This window comes from Rana temporaria, chromosome 8 (assembly GCF_905171775.1).
Source record: "Rana temporaria chromosome 8, aRanTem1.1, whole genome shotgun sequence".
NCBI lineage: Eukaryota > Metazoa > Chordata > Amphibia > Anura > Ranidae > Rana > Rana temporaria.
Window position 1 is genome coordinate 10,663,449 of NC_053496.1, and position 14,384 is coordinate 10,677,832.

General features: G+C 43.2%; 1 protein-coding gene across 1 annotated transcript in view; it reads right to left on the minus strand.

Annotated features, from left to right (window-relative positions):
- HPSE2 (heparanase 2 (inactive)) overlaps positions 1 to 14,384 on the minus strand; it is a 320,113-nt gene that overhangs the window by 99,629 nt on the left and 206,100 nt on the right. The window contains exon 5 of the mRNA XM_040361286.1: positions 12,456 to 12,627. Coding sequence (XP_040217220.1) covers positions 12,456 to 12,627 — 172 coding nt within the window. The remainder of the gene's footprint in view (positions 1 to 12,455; positions 12,628 to 14,384) is intronic.

Genomic DNA, 14,384 nt, shown 5'->3' on the forward strand with positions numbered 1-14,384 from the left:
CACTGAACTGTTTTGGGAGGTTCATCTGTCCTGGGTCCCCCATCAATTCTGATATAAGAGATATAATGGAGCCTACATGGACTCTTACACCGCAACAATGGTCCTACAAAACCAGCATTGACTCCATTATATCTCTTATATCAGAATTAATGGGGAACCCGGGGACAGGTGACCCTCCCAAAACAGTTCAGTGGTTCCTATCACAAGTCCATACTAGTTTTGATACCACTAAACTGGACTCATTAAACTCTGACAATGGTCCTACAAAACCAGCATGGACTTGTGATGGGAACCACTGAACTCATCAAGTCTGATATAGGAGATATAATGGAGTCCACAGGGAATAATTATACCTCAACAATGGTCCTACAAGACCAGCACGGCATAGGAACCACTGAACTGTTATAGGAGGTTCATTCACCCTTATCAATTCTGATATAAGAGATATAATAAAACCTACAGAGAATCATTAAACTTCAACAATGGTCCTACAAAACCAGTATGCACTTGTGATAGTAACAACTGAACTGTTTTGGGAGGTGCATCTGTCCCCGGGTCCCCCATCAATTCTGATATAAGAGATAAAATTTAGCCTACATGGAATCATTACACCCCAACAATGGTCCTACAAAACCAGCATTGACTCCATTATATCTCTTATATCAGAATTGATGGGGGACCTGGGGACAGCTGCATCTCTCAAAACAGTTCAGTTGTTCCTATCATAAGTCCATACTGGTTTTGATACCACTGAACTGTTATAGGAGCTTCATCTATCCTCATCAAGTCTGGTATAAGAGATATAATGAAGCCTACAGGGAATCATTACACCCCAACAATGGTCCTACAAAACCAGCATTGACATGTGATGGGAACCACTGAACTTTTATAGGAGGTTCATCTGTACTCATCAAGTCTGATATAGGAGATATAATGGAGACCACAGGGAATCATTACACCTCAACAATGGTCCTACAAAACCAGCATGGGATAGGAACCACTGAAGTGTTAAAGGAGGTTCATCCACCCTTATCAAGTCTGATATAAGAGATATAATGGAGCCTACATGGAATCATTACACCCAAACAATGGTCCTACAAAACCAGCATTGTCTCCATTATATCTCTTATATCAGAATTGATGGGGGACTCGGGGACAGATGAACCTCCCAAAACAGTTCAGTGGTTCCTATCACAAGTCCATACTGGTTTTGATACCACTGAACTGTTATAGGAGGTTCATCTGTACTCATCAAGTCTAATATAGGAGATATATTGGAGCCCACAGAGAATCATTAAACCGGAACAATGGTCCTACAAAACCAGTTTGGGCTTGTGATAGGAACCACTGAACTGTTTTGGGAGGTTCATCTGTCCCTCATCAATTCTGATTTAAGAGATATAATAGAGCCTACATGGAATCATTACACTTCAATAGTCCTACAAAACCAGCATTGACTTGTGATGGGAACCACTGAACTGTTATAGGAGATTCGTCTGTACTCATCAAGTCTGATATAGGAGATATAATGGAGCCCACATGGAATCATTACACCTCAACAATGGTCCTACAAAACCAGCACGGGATAGGAACCACTGAACCACATAAGAGGTTCATCCGTCACCTTCAAGTCTGATATAAGAGATATAATGGCGCCTACAGGGAATTGTTAAATCTTACCAATGATCCTACAAAACCAGCATTGACTTGTGATGGGAACTACTAAACGGTTGTTCATCGGTCCTTATGAAGTCTAATATGAGATATAATGGAGACTATATGGAATCTTTACACCTCAATAAAAGGCTTTACTATCAGCAGGAACTGCTAATGATGGTAGTGCTGCTCACGGCTCTGGTACAATGAATAGGGCTGTGAGTGAGACCTCATGTAAACGAGTGAAAGGATAACTCCCAAGTATGACATTTTAAGCCTTCAACAAAAACCCGTTAGAGTCTGCAAAAGACTTGAGACTGGGGCGGAGGTTCACCTTCCAGCAGGACAACGACCCTAAACATACAGCCAGAGCTACAATAGAATGGTTTAGATCAAAGCATATTCATGTGTTAGAATGGCCCAGTCACAGTCCAGACCTAAATCACATTGAGAATCTGTGGCAAGACTTGAAAATTGCTGATCACAGACGATCTCCATCCAATCTGACAGAGCTTGGGATATTTTACAAAGAAGAATGGGCAGAAATGTCCTCTCTAGATGTGCAAAGACTTGCAGCTGACTCAGGGGGGCGCCATACAAATGCCCCCCACACTTTTCACATATTTATTTGTAAAAAAATTTTTTAAAAAATTTGTAAAAAAAATTGAAAGCCATTTATCATTTTCCTACAACTTTGTGTTAGTCTATCACATAAAATCCCAATAAAATACATTTACGTTTTTGGTTGTAACATGACAAAATGTGGAAATTTCAAGGGGTATGAATACTTTTTATACTGTATACAGTATATGGAAAAGTAGGTATTCCCGCGCTACTATGGGATCTAATGTAAAATGATCTATGGTGCAGCAGCCACCTTGAGGGTCAAACAGTATACAGTATATACCATGCCTGGCCAATGCACCAGGAAACTGGAAATTACTGAAGTAGGCATCAGCACTACACCACTGCTACTACAACACTATTACACCATTACTACACTGCTACTACACTGTAACTACAGTGATCTCCACTAGCTTCTGGGTCTTGTGCTGAGTGGCCAGCCTAATGCATTCTGAATATAGGAGCTCAGCAGTTTTGCAGGTATATTATTTTTTGTGGGCGTTCCCTGAGAAATGAAAGTAATTACAAGGGTGAAGGTTGAGGAAGGCTGATTTAGAGTATAAAAAAAAAAAATCCTGAAATGCGGCTTTCCATTATTTCCATATAAGTAGTGTGTGTATGAGGAAAGAAGCAGTGCATGGACGTGATAAATAACTTTTACAAATCTGCATGTCACTCCTAAAAGGGGTGAGAGGGATCAGATGTCTTACACTATAAACATATAACAATAATTGTGATGTGTGAGGATACGGTATGTATTAATATTCCTCTTTACACTTTCTATTGCAGGACACCTAAAAGCAAACCATGCCATAACAACAAATCAAGATAATAATTTTCTGTATATTTATATCCAGGGCTTTTTTTCAGGGGGAAGTTGGTGGAACTCAGTTCCACCACCTTTGGTTCAGACCCTTTGGTGCCTGCTCACTGCAATCACTTGTAAACACAGAAGTCCGGTTTCTGTGTTTACAAGTGACAGCTCTGAACTTTGTGTGTAACCCCCCCTGAACTCTGCACTCTATGTGTAACACCCCTGAACTCTCCACTCTATGTGTAACACCCCTGTACTCTGCACTCTGTGTATAACCCACCTGAACTCTGCACTCGGTATGTAATGCAATCCTGGTATTTAATGCCCCTTTAAGACCCTCCTACTGTTTGTGAAATCTGACCACACCCACTATTTCAGTGGTTCTCAACCTGGGGGTCGAATAAAGATTTGCCAGGGGTCATCGAATCCTGGGCTGTTCGTGAAGCCCGCACTGCTCTCCCAGCCTTTTTGCAACCGCCCAGCAGGGCTATCTCTGGAGCCTGTGGCCGACCCAGCTGGGCTGTTCCTGGAGCCCACGGCCGCCTACTCAGCCTCTTCGCAGGCGCCCGTTCAGTTGATGACATGGCTGCGGGGCAGAGACTAGAGGTCAGCTGACTGGTGAGGAATGTGAAGTGGGAGGGGCTGGAGGAGACCTCCTGATTTTGGCATAGGTGTCACTGCTACGAGACACCAAAAAGTCGGAGACACAGTGAAGCCGGAGATACAGTGAGTAACACTACCTGTGATTATAGTTGCCATTAAAAGCACTCAGGAAGCGCTAAAAGTCTGTGGGCTAGGGGTGCAACTTACTTGTCTTGCCTTGGGTGCTGACAACCCACGCTACGAAAATAATTTTACTGTTAGGGGTCCCCACAACTTGGGAAATTTTATTAAGGGGTCACAGTACTAGAAGGTTGAGAACCACTGCACTATTTGATGGGATTTGGAGGGTGTGTGTTGGGGGAGGGGTTTGGGGGGGGTTGTGGTTGAGTTCCAGCGCCTATTGTTTGAGATAAAAAACTTTCTACAGTGTGAAGAGCTAGGCTGGTTGGACCATCTACAAACATGCAGTACGGTTCTAGCCGGTGAATTAGGTAAAAGGTGAGAAGACAGCACGGTTCTGTAGGTTCTGCAATTAAAATAGGGTTACTTACTTGTTACTGATGTTCTCCACAGATCTACTCTTTAGCACTTCCGTGGACCCGGTTAGGACTGATGCTGTACAATTTCAGCAGTGTAAGATTGGACGTATGTGTCCGCCAACATCAGCCCCTTTTCCCCAATCGCGTGGATCCCATGCCTTCAGTTTCACCTTTGACCGGCTGTTGGACCAAGGGGATCTGAAGATAAAGTGGAGTATGTTGGGTAAGTGCAGGTTTTGTAGAGATGATCAATGCAGAGAACATCAGTCACAAGTCATTAGAGAATGGGAGAGGTGAGCAACTCTATGTAGAGGAAAGATCACATCATTCACAGCACTGCTTGTATCTCATTTATGTCGATATCTGCAAACAATTCTATAAAAAAATAAAAAAAAACTTTCTACTATCTTTTGGCAGAAAAAAAAAGTTAAATATTCAGATTCTGTATTGTACCAAATTGCAAGATAATGCTTTCTATAGTTTAGATCTACAAATGTAGCTTCTAATATATATCAAACACAAGGCCCGCGGGCCGAATCTGGCCCACCAGGTCTTGTTATATGGCCCTCAGCCCCAGTTTTGCACATGGAACATGGCTGAACTCCATTCTGCCACCTCTGGCTCTCACCCTCCACTCCCTGCTGTTACTTGTAAACAGAGAAGTCCTCTGCGTTTACAAGGGACAGCTTTGCACAGCGGCTCCCGGATTCCTGCATACGCTTATGGTGGGGACGGATCTCCAGAGGGAGAGAAAGAACAATCTCCCTGCAAGGCGTGCCACCTACACAGGGAGGTACTGGAGCCGAGCCAGGTAGGAGATAGAGAGAGGTGCGAGGAAGCTTTGGGGTAGGGTGGGTTGGGGGGGGGGGGTTTGTGGTTGCCCATCCTGCACTCTGTACATGACACACCCCTGAACTCTGCACTCTCTACATAGTACACCCCTAAACCCTGAATTCTGTACACAGCGCACCTCTAAACCCAGCATTCTACATAGCGCACTCCTGAACTTTGCACTCTGTACACAGTGCACCTCTGAACCCAGCACTCTGTACATAGCGCACTCCTAAACTCTGCACTCTGTGTGGCGTAATCCTGAAATCTGCACTTTATAAGTAGCATAATCCCCAGCTCTACACTCTGTATGTAATGCACTCCTGAACCCTGCACTCTGTACATAGTGTTCCCCAGATACAAACAGCTCCTTGAGGGCAACCATACCGCTGATGCAGCCCTCAATGAAATTGAGCTTTGCCCTCAATTTCTGGAAATATCTTCTCTCTTTCTGTCTACAGGGGCCAAGTTTTCCAGCATTTACCGAGAGATGACAGCAGTCACTACATGTTGGTCACCAACATGGACTGCATTGATGAACCCGTCTCCATTGCTATCCCTACCCAACTCTGCAATTAAAATGCAACGCAGCGCCTATATCAATTACCAATGCTTTCCTACCAATTTACCACATCGATTTACAGTAAATGATCTAAAGAAATCAAATCAACTGAACTGAAGACTGAAAATAATGAGGATTAGTTGTTAGATTTAAGATAAGAAGGGTACCTAGAAAAATTATATGAGAATTGCTGAAAAACCATCTAATTTGCAATAATTTCTCTATTTGTGTTAATCTCTCTGTGGTTATTTCTCTGTTTGTGGCATTTTCTCTATTTGTGGTAATTTCCCTACTTGTGGCATTTTCTATATTTGCAGCAATTTCTTTATTTGCAGCAATTTCTTTATTTGCAGCAATTTCTCTATTTCCTGTAATTTCTCTATTTTCATAAATTTCTCTATTTTCATAAATTTCTCTATTTACTGTATTTTCTCTATTTGCGGTCATTTCCCTATTTGTGGGAATTTTACTATTTGTGGTGTTTTCTCTATTTGAGATAATTTCTCGATTTGGCATATTTTCTCTATTTGCAGCAATTTCTCTATTTGTGGTATTTTCTCTATTTGAAGTACAGCAATTTCCCTATTTGTGGGATTTTTTTTATTTGTGGCGTTTTCTCTATTTGAAGTAATTTCTCTATTTGCAGCAATTTCTCTATTTGTGGTATTTTCTCTATTTGTGGTATTTTCTCTATTTGTGGGAATTTTTCTATGTGTGGCGCTTTCTCTATTTTAAGTCATTTCTCTATTTGTGGGAATTTTTCTATTTGTGGTATTTTCTCTATTTGCGGTCATTTCTCTATTTGCGGTCATTTCTCTATTTGTGGCATTTTCTCTATTTGAGGTAATTTCTCTATTTGCAGCAATTTCTCTATTTGCGGTATTTTCTCTATTTGTGGTATTTTCTCTATTTGCGGTCATTTCTCTATTTGTGGTTATTTCTCTATTTGCGGTAATTTCTCTATTTCGGTCATTCTTCTATTTGCGGGAATTTTTCTATGTGTGGTGTTTTCTCTATTTGCCGTGAATTTTCTATTTGCCGTAATTTCTCTATTTGTGGTATTTTCTCTATTTGCGTAACTTTCTCTATTTGCGGGAATTTTCTCTATATGCCGTAATTTCTCTATTTGCGGGATTTTTCTCTATATGCCGTAATTTCTCTATATGCCGTAATTTCTCTATTTTCTGGATTTTTCTCTATATGCCGTAATTTCTCTATTTGCGGAACGTTCTCTATTTGCATGATTTTTTTCTATATTCGGTAATTTCTCTATATGCCGTAATTTCTCTATTTGTGGAATTTTTTCTATTTGCCATAATTTCTCTATTTGAAGAACTTTCTATTTGCCGGATTTTTTGCTATATGCCGTAATTCCTCTATTTGCGGGATTTTTAGCTATATGCCGTAATTCCTCTATTTGCGGGATTTTTCTCTATATGCCGTAATTTCTCTATTTGCTGGATTTTTCTCTATATGCCGTATTTCCTCTATTTGCGGGATTTTTCGCTATATGCCGTAATTTCTCTATATGCCGTAATTTCTCTATTTGTGGAACTTTTTCTATTTGCCGGATTTTTTGCTATATGCCGTAATTCCTCTATTTGCGGGATTTTTCAATATATGCCGTAATTTCTCTATTTGCGTGATTTTTCTCTATTTGCGGGATCTTTCTCAGGAGCGAGCCAGCATGACTAAGTGTGAGATGAAAGATGCAAGTGTTTTAATTTCAGCGGTTGTCGGTTGTGTTATTTATCATGATTCAGATTCTGCTCTGAAAACAACACGCTGTTTGTGCTGTAGGAAGCAGAGCGTGCGTTCTAAAGCAAATATTAGCATTCGGCGAACGTTGCTGGTTCCTGCTGCCAGAAGAGTGATTTGTGAGTTCATTAGTCAAGTAATAACCGTTGGCTTCGGGATCCCCGTCCAGCCATAAAGCAGAAATGGGAAGTTCTCGGGTTTAGGAGTGGATGACAGATAAAACTCAACAGAGCTTAGGTCTGCGTCCCGCCACGTTCACCGAGAGATAGATGGATCTGGCTGGGGATCTTAGTGGGCAGAAACATCCCTCTGTAAATGACGTGAGACGAAAGATAAACTGATGAGTGGGCTGGATGGAACGTGTCGTGCTGTATACAAGAACACAACACTGGACACGCATCCTCAACATAACGTACTAAACACTAAAAGTAAAACCTAAGCTCCACCCAAAAACTATGATTTTTTATTTTTCTACTGCAGTTGGAATGCTGTTACTGTGCCCATCTGGCACATGTGCAGTAGAGGCCGCTGGTGCAATCTAACCAGCACATGTGCTGGAGGAGCCCCTCGTGCTATCTGACCAACACATGCACAGTAATGGCCGCTGGTTTTATCTGATCAGCATATGATCGTAGGGGCCACTGGTGTCATCTGACCTACACATGCACAGTAGGGGCCACTAGTGCTATCTGATCAACACATGCACACTAATGGCCACTGGTGTCATCTGACCTATACATGCACAGGAGGGGCTGTTGGTGCCATCTGACCAGCACATGCACAGTAGGGGCCACGAGTGCTATCTGACCAACACATGCACAGTAAATGGTGCTAATTACATCTGACCAGCACATGCACAGTAGGGGCCACTGGTGTTATCCGACCTACAAATGCACAGAAGGGGCCGTTGGTGCCATCTGACCAGCACATTCACAATAGGGGCTGTTTATGCCATTTGACCAGCACATGCAGAGTAGGGGCTACTGAGGGGAGGACTGGTAGTTGTATTATTAATCTTTAAATGGGTCTTGCTAAAAAAAAGTGCATAAAACACAGGGTGACTAACGCTGTGAATGCCAATGTAACAGTGTACCAACGTCCCGATAATATGTAACTGGAAATTAATCTGGGCTAATGAAATGGACTTTAGACGGTACAAGTAGATATGGTAGAAAATCTATGAGTATATTTATTTATAAAAATAGGAAGTATACGAAGAAAAAGATGATATACAGAACTTTGTGAACACAATATTACAATATCGGCATATTTATCACAGTACATACATTAAGAAATATTACATAAAAGTTTATACTAGTGCACATATGCTTATATATCAAAACCATACAGCACCAGGAGATATATAAAAACGTTTAGATCCTTAGGACTGGATTGAATATGCGGAGTGATGGATGTTGCTTTTACTCGCTTTTACTCAACATGTTTCGCGTTCAAAAACGCTTCATTAGGAGCATAACGGTGAATAAGATAAATCTCCGCAGGAATGTGTGAAACAGACCATTGAAAATAAGTACCGTATTTATCGGCGTATAACGCGCACTTTTTTCCCCCTAAAATCAGGGGGAAATCAGGGGTGCGCGTTATACGCCGATGTCATTTTTTTACCAATGGGGGGGAGCGGGGATTGGGCGGGGGTGTCGTGCCGGCCATCCTACCTCTCCTGGTCCTGGGACGCCAGCGTGAGCGTACTGAATCGCTCGTCCCTTCTCTCCTCTTCTTGCTCCTCCTCCCCCTCCGAGTGTAGCTTCAGATTGGAGGAGGAGAGCGGTCACATGAGAGGAGAGCGATCATGTGACCAGCCGGGGAACACTGTATGAATGAGAGGAACTGTCCGTACTTGAACACAGGCTACGGTATGTAGAAGGGACTGGCAGTGCTTTATTTTTAAACGTTACAGTATGCTGGCAGTCTCCTGGGAGTGCAAGGGGGCTGTGTAATGTAAATGAGCTGTACTGTGCAAGGGAGACAATGCTGTGTAGTGTATGGGGGGGGCTACGTAGTGTGCTGAGATCTATGTGTAATGTGCTGGTATCTATGTGTAATGTGCTGGTATCTATGTGTAATGTGCTGGTATTTATGTGTAATGTGCTGGTATCTATGTAATGTGCAGGGGGGGGGCTTTGGAATATAAAAGGGGCTGTTGAAAGTTTTTTTCCTGAAACTTCCCTCTTAAAATTAGGGTGCGCGTTATACGCCGGTGCGTGTTATACGCCGATAAATACGGTATATGGCATATACAATGCTGTTGCCTGACCGGCCTGGTAGGCTAGTAGCAGGTCATTTAAAACATCATAGTATATGGATGTAAAAACTTCGGGCTAGTGCACAGTATATAAAAGTAGAAGGTAGTTTTTATCTGGCGACAAAGAATACTCCAGAGAAGGTCCCAATAGCGAGTCCCGGAAGTAATAACTGTAAGGTCTGGGTAGCTTGTAGGCTTAATGTCCCGCAGAGCTTAATGCGACGTACACACGGTCGTTTTTTGGCATTAAAAAAAAAGAAATTTTTCAGCATGTCCAAAAAACAACGTTTTTCCAACTTCATCATTAAAAACTATGTTGCCCACACACCATCGTTTTTAAAAAATGATGAACAAAGCGCGGTGACGTACAACGCGTACAACGGCACTCTGAAGGGGAAGTTCTATTCGCCTTTGGGCTTCTTTTAGCTGATTCCTTGTTAGTAAAAGACGATTTGCGCTTTTTTGTCTGTTACAGCGTGATGAAGGTGCTTACTCCATTATGAATGGTAGTTTTACCAGAACGAGTGCTTCCGTCTCATAACTCGCTTCTGGGCATGCGCGGGTTTAAAACATCAATTTAGCCCACACACGATAATTTTTTACAACCCGAAAAACGACATTTTCAGAAGCCGAAAAACGATGTGAAGCCCACACACGATGATTTTAAATGACGTTTTTAAAAACGTCGTTTTTTTCATGCCGAAAAACTACCGTGTGTACGCGGCATAAGAGTCCAGACCCGGAGGGAGCAAGGAGGAGTATGTGGTTCCTGCGTTGCACATACATGTGATGCATAAAGCGACGCAGTGCTGAATCGCAAAAAGGGGCCTGGTCCTTTACCTGCATAATGGTCCGGGTCTTAAAGGGGTTGTAAAGGTAAATGTTTTTTCACCTTAATGCATCCTATGCAATAAGGTGAAAAAACATCCAATGGTACCGCCCCCCCCGGACCCCCGTTTTACTTACCTGACCCCTCGAAAGTCCCGCGCACGTCCATGTGATGGTCTTCGGTTCCCAGCCTGGACGTTGATTGGCTAGGCTGGATGGATTGATAGCAGCGCAGCCATTGGCTGGCGCTGCTGTCAATCACAGCGGATGACGTGGCGCGCCGGGGGGCGGGGCCGAGTGATACAGTCGGCGGCTATGCCCGCCGCTTTATCACGGGAGCGTGCTCGCAAAAGCTTTCCACCATGCTCGCTCGCTCGTATGAAGGTAGATAGCTTTTGCGAGGAGGAGCCAAGACAGCCGCCGAGGGACCCCAGAAGACAGGGTTAGGGGACACTCTGTGCAAAACGAGCTGCACAGTGGAGGTAAGTATAACATGTTTGTTATTTAAAAAAAAAAAAAGTTCTGCCTTTAGTGACCCTTTAAGTGGTTAAAAGTGGGTACCAAGTGCAGCCTCTTCAGTGCCCATCAATGCAGCCTCACCAGTTCTCTCTCTGCTCTCCAGTCTGTGTGGAGGGGAGTGGGGAACTATGAGCACATGCTCTTCTCCATATGAGAGATGCTGCAGCCAGCAACCCCGACTAATGGACTAACTTGGGAGGAGGTGGGGGGCTTTTTTCATGCAGGGGGCAGCATTTTTGCCGCCCCCATGCAAAGTGCTGCCCTAGGCCAAAATAAAGCACTGACTGGAAGCCGTGGGAGGCAATGAAGTGACCAAGAGAGGAGGTGAAGCTAGAGAACAGAAGGCGTCCAACAACAGAGACTTGGGGGACCCCCTACAGAAAGAGGAAGTGTAGAGGAGGAGGTAGAGTTGTAGGTGACACTGAAGGAGCGCTGTGATTGGTTTGAGAAGAACCAGGAAAAAGCAGAGTCTTGGAGGGCAAGGGGGTGGAGTTTGAGGAGGAGCATGCGGTCAGCATCGACAGTATCAAGGGCCACAGAAAGACACACACAATGTCAGTAAGGCACGTCCACTGCTCCCTCCTCACTTGAGTTGGACAATCATAATTTACTAAAATCCGAAGAGCTGTGCCTCCTCAGCATTGGGGTCAGTCATTTACTAAAGAATGTTAATTTTCCAATCAGATTGCCTACATTGCTTAGCAAATAAGGTGAAGCTGAACACACGTCTGTCATTTTACCTTCGGGAGATTTCCCTTGCACATGTCTACAGATAGTACTCATAAACAGTGTTTCACCATATTCTCTAAGCTAAATGAACATTCCCTTTGCCATGTGACCATTCTGTGTTGCTTTGGTAAATTGATCCCCAGTACGTCTCTTGGCAGCTCCCTATCTGGCCGGGAGAAGACAACAAACTCCTTCTATGTTTCCAGTTTAGTATATCGGACAATTTGTATGCTGGCCGCCCTTCCAGCTTTATAATTGAAGACAAAATGTTACATTAGATTTAAGAGATCCTGACAGAACTATCGGAAATGATATAAAAGCTTTATCCTTATCTTCTTTGGAATAATGAGGGTCTTGACTACAGACGAAAAGTTTAAAAAGGAAACTAAATACGGTAAATAAAAATGTCAAAGGAATCAATAGTCAGACAGGATGGATTTGATGGACCTCCTGGACGTTTCCTGAAGCCTCGTACACACAGTTTTCTCGACGAAAATGTACACACGACCGGTTTCCTCGGCCAAAAAATATCTCCCAGCAAGTTTCTTGCTGGTTTTTGCTGAGAAACTCGGTCGTGTGTACGAGGCCTGACAATCACTCTTTTATGTTTCTAGATTTCAGTCCTTTTTATAATGTCCGGTTGGTGAAGGAATTTGAGAATTTGTGAGATCTTTATAATCAATTTGTATCAGGTTATCAATGAAGGAACATTAGCTTTGTGGTACATACCCATCAAGGAGCACCATTGCATTCTTCCTCGGTCGGCCAATATTCGGGCCATAGAGATTGGCTTTGGAGTAGGTCCGGATGGACTGTAGAACGTTCTTCAGCTGAATGTAATCCTTCCCCAGCTGACTGCCATTGATTGCCCTGTTGATGAGGGTTCTGTAATTGTTGGGTTCTGTTAGAGGGATAACAATGTTATATCATGGTACATGACTACTAAAATATTACATCTCTGACTCTGATTGTTTCTACATTTTCAGTACAACCTTTCTATGGTCTGATAAGAGTTATTACCGGGGGAGTCTTGGCAGATTACTCTGTATGAAGAGCATAAAATGCTTTTTAAAGTGCTGGTCTATTCTTATATTACTATTCACCACTTCAGCCCTGGAAGATTTTACCCCCTTCCTGAGCGGAGCACTTTTTCAGCACTGCGTTGCTTTAAAGCAGTTGTAAACCCGCATATAATTATTATTATTTTTTTACACCTGCAAGGAAAAAGCCATAATGAGCTAGTAAGTTCCCTACCTCGGAACGAGGTAGGGAACTTACCTGGTCCACACCGAGCCGAGCGTATCTTCCGGGTATCGCCGCTCCAGCGCTGTGATTGGCTGGAGCGGCGATGACGTCACTCCCGCACATGCGCGCGGGAGATTTCCTTTCCGGCATGGGTCGGCGGGGCCGGCCCTTCAGCCGAGGATCCCCCCTGCGCATGCGCCGCTGCAATCAGCGGCGCATTGCGAGGGGAATATCTCCTAAACCGTACAGGTTTAGGAGATATTATTTATACCTACAGGTAAGCCTTATTATAGGCTTACCTGTAGGCAAAAGTAAAAAAAGTGGGTTTACAACCACTTTAACTGACAATTGTGCGGTCATGCAATGCTGTACGAAGAATAAAAGTGCAGCGCCAAACAAAAAATGAGAAGAAGCCTAACCATGAACCGGAGAGGCTATTAATTAATAGGAGGCTATTAATTAATAGCCTCTCCGGTCCATGGTTAGGCTTCTTCTCATTTTTTGTTTGGCGCTGCACTTTTATTCTTCGCATTTTTTACACAATTTCCTCTATTGTTACTCTATTGTTGTGTTGTCTGCCACCTCTGACACTATATTGGACGAGCACAGTATATATTTTTATAATTTGTATATGCAATGCTGTACCCAAACAAGATTTGTGTCCTTTTTTCCCCACAAATCGAGCTTTCATTTGGTGGTAATTGATCACCTCTGCAGTATTTATTTTCTGTGCTATAAACAAAAAAATACCGACAATTTTGAATATATATATATATATATATATATATATATATATATATATATATGTAGCACTACCCCCGAAGGAGCTGCCTTTGGGGCCACAGGTCCTGCGGTCACATGTTCTCCCTCTACTGGCTGACATCATTGGGGAATCTCAGCCCCTCCTGTTGCTCTTCTTAGGCCTCGTACACACGGCCGAGGAACTCGACGTGCCAAACACATCGAGTTCCTCGGCCAGTTCAGCACTGAAGCCGCCGAGGAGCTCGGCGGGACGAGAGCTCCCATAGAACAACGAGGAAATAGAGAACATGTTCTCTATTTCCTCGTCGAGCTCCTCGTCGGCTTCCTCGGCCGAAAGTGTACACACGACCAGTTTCCTCGGCAGAATTCAGCCAGAAACTCGGTCGGAAGCTGAATTCTGCCGAGGAAACTGGTCGTGTGTACGGGGCCTCAGATCGAGGAAGGAGAGCAGAGGGAGATCATGTGACTGCACAGAGAAGCTGTGCACAAAGGTATTTAGGATTATAATTTAAAAGAAGCACACACACCGCACTTTATGTCTTGCTAAAACAGAGAGGATACAAGTAATTATGTTATGTGATTTTACAACCTCTTTAAGCCTAGTACACACGGGCCAAATATCAGTGGCATCGGCCGGTCCAATAGAAACTG